We start from the raw sequence: 9,695 nt of genomic DNA on the forward strand, positions 1-9,695 counted from the left end.
GCCCGGGCAGGCTCTGACGGCGGCTCTCGCCCTTGCCCGCGCAGATGCAGGGCACCATGAGGTTGTGGCTGTCGGTGCTGACTTTCGCGCTGTCGCTGCTGGTGTGCCTGGGGACGCTGGCAGAGGCGTACCCCTCCAAACCGGACAGCCCCGGCGAGGACGCCCCCGCAGAGGACATGGCCAGATACTACTCGGCGCTGAGGCACTACATCAACCTCATCACGAGGCAGAGGTAGGCAGCGGCACCGCTCGCGGCTGCGGTGCCCCGCGGGCAGCCCGACGGGGCGGCCCTGGCTGCGGGGCGCCCCCTCCCGGTGCCCAGCACCACCGGGGTCTCGCCCCGGGCGGAGCCGGGTCACGGCTGGCCGGGTGGCGAGACCGCTCCGCTGGGACAGCTCGCTGGCACGCGGGAAAATCACCGCCGGGGAAAGAGTTGGGCCGAGAGACCGTCTCCCTTTAGCTTAGACGGACGCAGCCATACAGATGGTGCAGGGGAATTTCAGCCATCTAAGCTGGCAGAAGGAGCTGGCGAAGGGGTATCCGCACTGCCTCGGCTCTCTCAGCCCTGTCTAGCCCTTGTCCAACAGGCTGGGTGCTCGGCGTGTGAACCAGCAAGCAGTGCAGCGCAGCGTGGGGAGGATTCCCCCAAAAGGGAGAGTAGCACTGACAACCCTGGGAGCGGGGACGGGAGAGACGGGGCAGCAGGAGCAGTTTCACCCTTCATTGCAGCCACCGTGTCTGTTGAAGAGTTCGCTCGGAGAAAGTGCTTCTCTATGCTTGCTGAGGAGTTGTAGTAGTTGAGAAGCTTTATGGTTCATTAGCTACTTAAGACAGCAGTTATTGTCAAAAAAACTACTAGTCCAAACAAAAAACTTTCTCCAGCCCACAAATAAAAACTCAAGTGCAAACCAAAAGAAAAAGACGTGCAATCCAAACCTACCTTGCTCCAAACTGGGTTTCTAGGAATGACTGTTCTTGTTAGAGTAGTAGTAAAAGCTCAGTCTGAAAAAAGTAAGAATTATAATATAAAATTCTTTTGTTTGGGAACATCTGTCCAATTTAGACTATACGATTAATAGAAGTTTCCCCTGAGGTCCCTGAACAGTGTGTGACCCAGAAAAGCTTTGGAATATTTCTTTATTTGTTCAATATCAAAAACATACAAGAAATCTATAATTAGGCTTTCATTTGTCCCTCTAGAAGTCGGAATAATTAAATTAGAAGGGAGGCTATCGTGTAACTGAGAGCTTTCCCAGCAAACCCATAGCATTGTCTGCCAGGGCACTAATATCATAAAACAGATGAAGAGGCTGATATAACTGCAATTCTTCAGTCCTGGACTTTTATGGAAATATTCGCAACTTGTTCATGTGTATGGCATGCTTCTATGGGTTAGTCTGTGCTCTAATAACTTTTTTTCTAGAGTACTGCTAAAATGATCTGTTCCTCAAGTTTTGCCCTACAGCCCCTTTCCCTTTATTTCAGTGGAACCTCAGTGCTGGTTTCTCATCTCTTCTTTTGTGTCTGTTGTGTCCAGTTTCAAAGGTAGTCCCTGTCCAAAACCAGGTCGTAGAAAAAAATAACTTTGTTATTCAACCTTCCCTTCTTGTATTTGTTTCACATTCCTTATGTGCTTACTTTAATGTCAAATGTGTAACTTCTTTTCTCAATTCTGGGGCGCAAGTACACAGCTCAGAGATTGAGACTACTTTTATTCTTATGTGTGTATAGGGGTTCGAAAGTGAACCAAAATAGTTATTGTTGCTGATGAATGAAATGATGCAGAATTTCACTTTTGTTCTCCAGATTTCAACTAGGAGATTTTCCCCTTTCCCTCCCCTCCATGCACCATTTCACATTTAAGGGAAACAGAATTCACCTGGAAGTAAGAAAGATGACAGATGAGAACACTTCACTGGCAACTTCATGATACCCCCTTTTAGAGCTGGCTACACAATTGGAACATAATTAAAAGAGGTGTGCGGTTTCTGCAGCTCTCCCTGCTTCTCATGGGGGACTGTGAGCAGGCTGTGCTCAGCCTCTCACCAGATGTGGTGGCTGCAGCCTGGTGGAGCCAGCCCAGGGTTTGCAGGTCCCTGTACAACTGGTGAGATGTAGCAGTAAAAGCAGTAAAAGCTGGGAAAGGATGAGGTGGAGGTCAATGCTTTTTCTTTCCAGGTTGATCTGTCTTGTTTTCTTTGGATGTTTCTGTGGCTATGTGTAATCTTCTGGCTCATCTTCCTGGTGTCTGGTCTAACCAAAGTATTAGACTGTCACTCCCCTGTGAGCCACCATAACCCACAGCCTTTGCCCCAGCTCCCATGAAGTTTCTTCCTTCCAGACCATATTTCTCTGTTTCTTCTTGTGTCCAGTCCTTGTCTGTGTGGCTGCTTTACTCCCTCTCTCTTTTCAGATCCATCCCCTTCAGCTCCATCTCACTTAGCTTTAGACATCTGTGCCAATCATCTCAGTACCCCTTTGAGGTTAATTGAGAGCAACAGGTACTTGTAGCATGCAAGTCACCTGGCCTGTTTCAGACGTCTAGTTTCAGATGAGATCAATTATTCCCTAGGTGCCAGATCTTCACTGACTATAAAGAGAGCCTAAGGAGATCAGCACAGATGTAGGCACCCACACTGTAGATTTCTGTGTGTGTTTGGTTTAATTGCACCTCTGTCCTGATCATCCTGTGGTCCAGTCCTTGCCTTATACACCTCTACTGCACTGTTCAGGGGAGTCTTTTCAGAGCCAATCTCTCTGTGAATCCCTCCTTCTTCCCCTAAGCAGTCCTGGCCTGCTACTTAGTCCTGTCTGTGCTTCCTGTCCTGGACAGGCCCTCTTTCTTCCATGTGCCTGGCAGCTTGTTCTTGCAATCGTGTCTGTTCTGTGCTGCAGCAAAACATTACAGCCATTCCTGCTGGAAAGCAGCTTGAACTGTAGGCAGAGCAGAGAATATCTGAAAGTGTATCTGACTTTGGCAATACTCATGCTCTGACTTCATCTCAACACCCTTTAATGTGAAAAGGAGCAGATCTTGAGAGCTTGGGGTTTTTTTTGGCACCTGGCATCTGCCCACCAGATGCTTCTGAGATCCCTCAGCTCCCATTGCCAGCCTTGGGCATTGATAGGATTTGACTCCCGAGGCTGAAGTTTTCATAAGAAGCTTTGAGACTTCTGAGTCTGCAATACCATGGCCCTAATCAAAATAAGTGCTGTTTACACCTAGATCCCTTTTTTTTCAGTTGGAGTTGTGGGTTATCAGCATGCCTGAGAAATAGGCCTTGGTATCTCAAGCTGAACATAAAACCTGACCAAATATTTTCACAAAGCTTGGAGCCTTGCTCTTTTAAAATGGTGAAGACATTTGATAAAGTGTTTCCCAAACAGCAAATAAAGGCCTGGCTTCCTGTGTCCATGGTGTCTCAGAGCTGTGCAGGACAAATGGGGAGAAAGCACAAGGCAGCTGGAGCAAACATCTCACAAGGTGTTTGCTTCAGTAAGAAGCAGTCGACTTCTGCGTTGAGATGTTGCTTTCAGGACTGTTTATGACCTCTTTTTATTATTGTTGTAGCCCGGTTGTTTCCCAGGTGACAAAATCACACGGTGGATTGGAGGCTCAGGCACCTCACATAGGAAGAGCAGGCACTTTTTGGCCGCAGTTGGTTGCAGTCAGTGATTGCCTCCCTCACAGCTTTGCTCTGTGAGGACAAGGTCCATCCAAACCTGCACGCTGATTTAGCCAAGCCCAGGTGCTGATGGGACTGGGTGTAAAAAGCAACTCCCAAGAGAGTCCTCTTGATCTGACTCAGCCTCTGTGCTGTTGCGGGGTGCTGCCTGTTTCGTAGGCACACAAAACTTTCTCAGAGCTTAGTGCAGGTTTGCCCAAGTGCAGCTGTTGGAGCAAGTTGTTAATTCGTTAAATCAATTTCTTTAAAAAAAAGGCAAATTAGATTCACACTCAGTTGAAGCCCAAATCTCACCCATATTAAGTGAAGTAGGGAACTAGAAAGAAGTCCCTTCTTGGTGGTGGAGTGCAAGGCATTGAGTTCAGCACCATTCTTGATGGCATTACTGTAACAGCATTTTACTGTGTGTGTCTGGTTCTTTTCAGATACTCACTTTCAGTCAGTTTCGATTAAAAAATTTGCTTTAAAATTCTGAAACTTCAACTTCCTCTTTCTGGAGCACAGGTGATGAACTAAAATGAAGAATTTTATGCAGTGCAAAAATACAAATAGTTAAGTAAAATGATTAAAAAGTGAGATATGTTTCCACTTTTCAGGAGGACATAAAATCATGAAATGTTAGCTTTTTTAACATAGCTGGTATTGAGACTTTTATTTTTCAAGATTTAGATAAAGTCATTGAAGAAACATCTTGATAGTAATGAATAAAATGTAAGTCCTTAGTTACACCTGTCACTTCTCTGGAGCCAGAATTTCACTCAAATGGCATTCAGAAAGCTATTATCTGTTAATGTAGTTTGTGATTCAAACTTTTACATATGCAAGTTATAAACTGTGATGTTATTTCTTTCTAACAAAGAGAGCATTTGCTTATAGTTATCACTCCTGAGCTATTGAATGTAGTGATGAAGTGTGTGTCAAGCTGGGTGTTCATTGTGGCTTCTGTTTTCAGAGGAAAAGAGGGCAAATTCCTTCCCAAGAAGCTGGAATTGCAATATTTTCAGCTATTGAGCAATGTATAGTAAAATATTCAGGATTAAAAAAAATGCAAATAGAAAGACACAGAGGTAGCAGGTGGAAGGTATCCCATTTAACCAAAAAAACTTCTGATTCAGAAAACTCTCTGTCCCATAGCTAAGTAATTCAAGAGAGATTAGTGGCTTGGGGAAGCTCAGTTTTTAGGCCCTAACATGGTATGTGTTGGACACCCCAAATATACTAGCTACCTTGAAAAATTGTGGCCCATTCTATGAATAATATGGCATAAGTGAGTTCTGTTTTGCATTCCCTTAATAGATGGTCTTTGACTCCTCATGTACATAATTTCTCATGAAGGATACAATAGCATCTAAATGAATGAGCAAGTTAATGAGAAAATGGAACTGGATTTGTAGGAAAGAAGGAGGCGATGCTTCAGAGGCGATGTCCTGGACAGCCTCCTTCCCCTTTCTGCACGCTCACATCAGTGAGGTGCAGGGTCCTAGAATATCTGGGAACAGCCCTCAAATCACGAAATGTTCAGGGTGTCTCAGTACTATCACATAAGGTGATTATGGAAGAATATTTATAACAAATGAACTACTGAAGCGTGAACATGTTCTCACATGACTAAATCAAGTTAAAATACTTGCTGGAAAGTAGTCTTTATGTCTGCTCTATTCAATTTTTCTGAAAAGATTTGCCCTGTGGGTCTATGGTTAGTCTTGATTTTTAAATACTGAGATATGCAAAAATATACTTTTTTTTTTCATTCTTTAGATATGGAAAGAGATCAAGCCCAGAGACACTGATCTCAGACCTCTTGTTGAGAGAAAGCACAGAAAATATTCCCAGATCTAGGTATGTATGAAGATATTTTGTGGTGACTTTAATTTTTCATTTGGATTTGRCAGTTTCATTTATTATCAAAAAATGAGTTTACAGGCAGAAAACTTGCACTGCCAAGAACTGGATGAACATGTCCTTAAAAACTGTTTTAATTCCTTTGTTGTTAAGAACTAGAACCATGCTATGAACACAAGAAATGCCTTACCAGATCAGCTATAGTCCAAACCCTTTGTGGTTCCTGATTTTGGGAGCAGGCAGTCCCTGCCGTTTGACTGGAAGGGAGGCATTCCCAAAACACTTGCCACTTACTGGGCTTTATTACGCAGAATTGCACACTGATGCCTGATGATGATTCACGTACATCTTGGAGCACCAAAGGTGGCATATTTCTACTCAATTACTTCTCAGGTTTAAATTCTTCCTCTAAAGAGGTGTGAATGGTAAATATGCAGATGTATTAACTTATGTGCAGATGCAACGCTATGACTTTCTTTAAGATACCATATTTCACATTGTTTTTGAACCTAGTATTTTACAAAGTAAAAAAGACCTTTACATTTCTGTTCAAAGTTGGTTTAAAAGAAAAGTGGTGTTTCAAGCAATAGTGGGATTTCAAATGTATGTAGTATATATTTATTGAGGTAAAGACACTTCAGCTAGAATATACGGTACTGTAGTAGTAACTGTGATTTATACAGCTGTGAAAAATTTTACTTCCCTGTGCCTATGCTGAAAAAATAAGTTTTTTGGCTGGAGAAGGAAAATACTAGTTTTAATTTTGCTCATAGTAAAGCACGAATGAGCTCAGTTCAAGCCTTTAATATACATCTTCAAAGTTATTTCTGCTGTGGTCATCTCTGGAGTCTACAAGCAAGTGCTGTGCATTTTAGTCAGTTATGCAAAAGATCAGTTAGACTGGTTAAACACTTAAGTATAATAGTTTGTAGCATGGAATTTAGGGCATGACCTTGTAATGGAAAGGCAACCAAAATTTCTACTGCTGTCAAGGGGGGTCATCCATGAGACTTGCAGTTCTGCACACAAGGGAGAATGTTGCCTTATGGCTTGATGACTAACTGCAGCTGGTGTGATACATTTTTCTCTGCAGATGCTTATGTATAAAATTGCACGGAGTGCAGTGAAATGTATTAGACTATTTTGTGTTCCGTAATGACAAGGCAGAACCCTGACTTAATGGGAAATTTCCGCTGCCATGAATTTGAGGCAACACACAGGGTAGTGCAAAGTCTAATCCTCTCTCTAATTTTCCCTCCTTCACAACAAAACTTTATGGTTGATATTATTGTTTCAATAATGCTATTTATAATGCACCAGGGGGCTAAAACTCATGAGCAAAATAGCAAACTAGCCTGCATTTAAGATCAAGAATTGATGAGAAGCAGATTTTTATTTCATACCCCCTGTAAGAACACTTTAAACTGAGAAAAAAACCATGGTGTTTTGTCATTTGTTGATGACTATTATGTGAGTATTGGAAGCACTCATGTCTGGTTTCCTATGGGTATGTTTTCTAGGTTAAAAGCCTGCATGGATTCTGAATCCAGCTTCAGCTTTTTCCTCCATGAGAGGAAATAATTAAATCCTCTTTCTCCACAGTCCTGTGTGTCATGATACATCACAAACTTAATATCTGTGAGACTACTGTACCTCTGTCAGACTTGGTTGAAATTGCCCTGAGTGTTCAAAAGCTCATAGGGAGGTTGGGGGAGCTGCAGAGGGGCTGGCACAGAGAGACAAGCACCGAATATGCCCATACGGCAGGGCTGCACAAGCCTTCCTCCTGGAGGAAAAAAGGCGGAAAGAATTAAAGGCAGGCTGATATTACTTTGAACTTAAATTAATGATGTATATGTTTTAGAAATAGTTAGACAAGCAGCCAGTTAAGGAGCAGATGGAATTTCTGGTTGGTGTCAGTAGTAGAAAGACACATTTCATGACTTCTCTGAAACTGAACTTTGTAACTAAATATTGAGGTATTAAGAAACAACTTGACTGTGTTCAGTTTGGTTGGCCAGGTTTCATATTGCACTTTTGCTGACTAAAAGATGCCCAAAAGCATTTTGAATTCTAGGTTTATGCCTGAGCATCTGACGGAAGTTTAGGTAGATTCTAATAGAAACCAGGTGAAAAACAGAAAGTTCAAGGAGTGAAAAAAGGGGAAGCCCTGACTTCAGTACAAATAAGTTCTTATAACAAAAACACATGAGGGAATGTTTTTTTCATCTTGTGGATTCTGTGGAGTCATGAGAAAACTTTTAATGCTCAGTAAAGGGATGCATCTCCCCCAATATTAGCTCTTCAAAAGTTAGATATCTAGTCCCTACTTGTCTAGACTCCCCTTGTAGTCAAAGAGAGAGACGGACATCTGCAAAATGAATCATTTCATCTTAAAATGGGGAGGATTGATTGCCCTGTCAAAATGTAAGTGACTCTCCAGTGACTATACAGGGAGCCTGGATACTTTGTGCAGACTGGACACCCAACTTTTAGATGGCACAAATTACAGCAAATGCATTTCCCCTTGTATCTCCATGTTCTCCCACTTGTGTTTCTTTCTAGACAGAAGAGCTATTTGCAAGCAGAAGACCTTTAGATCAAATTCTGTCCTCAGCATCCCCTTCAACAAATATTTCAAACGTACAATATTGAGCAGTGGAATATCACTGCAATATTCTAGGATGGTGGCCATGGGCTTCAGTTTTGTTTGAAGGCCCTCACAGCATGACAGAGTTTTGTTTGGCTCAGTGAATTCTCTTTGGAAACTGTTTACTCCTTAGTAAGAGCTAAAAATAGCTCTTAAAAATGTATTTGTATTTTAACGTGTCACAGTTTTCTAGCTGAAATTCATTAAGTCCTACTTGTCAACCTAAAACAGTCTTGCAGCAAGTCTCAATGGTATAATGACATGGTGTCATGACAGCAGCGTGGAGGGGTAAGTTCTAGTACCAACGCAGAGATTTAGCTATCCAGGATTCCTCTCTTTTGGTGGGAGTTGCATATACAGTCTTCAACTGCAAATTTGCATACATATTTCTTGTTGCTGCTATTATTAAAATGAAAATTTTACGTAGTTTTAACTCTGGATTTTTCAGAAGGGACTTTCAAATGTGTTTAATGGGTTTTTATTCATAATGTGTGTTACAGGTTTGAAGACCCCTCGATGTGGTGATGGAATTTGCAGCACACCGCCAAACTTTTCCTGGTTTTCAGTTCATACTCCACTCCTCTAAGGCAAATTGGAGCGCATCAGTCCCAGTGCATGCAGCCATTGTACTGAATTCTGTAGAGTTTTTCCTTCATTGTATTTGTATATACCTTTATTTAAATAAATTATTTGTGCATTCCAAAATATACCATACTAAATGAAAACACACACCCTGTTATTGGTATAGCAAAGAGTTGTTTTAAACTATTAAAACTGAATTATAACCTTCCTGCAGTCTAAAGTAGTATGGACAACAGTAGTGCCACAGCTTTTACAGTAATTAGCATGCAAAGTGAGATAATAATGTCATTCACTGCAGCCTCAATCTCAGCTCAGCTGTTTGATTTACACAAAATTGTTTCAAATAATTTATCATGCACTACAGAATTTAGGAAAAGAGTGTTCTGAGGAGTTTTTTTCAAAATTACCATATGAAAAACCTATTTACTCCTTACACAGACAAATGCATTAGAATTGATAACATTTTCAAAATACAAAGTAATTAAGTAATCCCTTAATTCTGCTAATTCCTTGAAACTGATTTGAAACTTTGATGTAAGCTTGCTTAGGAGTTTTAGTCGAAACAAATGTAGTGTCTTTGTTTTGGCAATATGCAAAGAAGCAGCAGAAAATAATATCGAGGTGAGCTCACAAAACAGGACAATTCTACAGGTATCTGTGCCAGAAAGGAAATGTCTAATATTGCCTAAGTGTTTATAAAGGCGCACAGTGCTAATCACAGGAACACATGGATTAAGCAGAAAGCTTTGGATACCTGGGCTCTGAGTACTCAGAGCTTCTCTCCTCTGGAGTCATTCATGGTGCCTGTTTCCACCACGGGAAGGTACCTGGAGCAGGGACAATGGGAACTGCCTTCAGTTTTTCATTTTCTATTGCCTTTTTTTTTTTTTTTTTAAGAATTTCATCACTAGCTTAGGGGTGGAGTTACTTAGACA

The 9,695-nt window shown here is 41.8% G+C and overlaps 1 protein-coding gene across 1 annotated transcript; it reads left to right on the top strand.

Moving 5' to 3' along the window:
- Window positions 1-42: 42 nt before the first annotated feature.
- Window positions 43-8,970, top strand: NPY (neuropeptide Y). The gene is made up of 3 exons (XM_026066798.1): window positions 43-232; window positions 5,445-5,525; window positions 8,679-8,970. Exons 1-3 carry the CDS (start codon window positions 45-47, stop codon window positions 8,701-8,703), a joined length of 294 nt encoding a protein of 97 aa, XP_025922583.1. The 5' UTR covers window positions 43-44; the 3' UTR covers window positions 8,704-8,970.
- Window positions 8,971-9,695: the final 725 nt, after the last annotated feature.

The sequence above is a fragment of the Apteryx rowi genome, unplaced genomic scaffold (genome assembly GCF_003343035.1).
Source record: "Apteryx rowi isolate R43461 unplaced genomic scaffold, aptRow1 scaffold_248, whole genome shotgun sequence".
Lineage (NCBI taxonomy): Eukaryota > Metazoa > Chordata > Aves > Apterygiformes > Apterygidae > Apteryx > Apteryx rowi.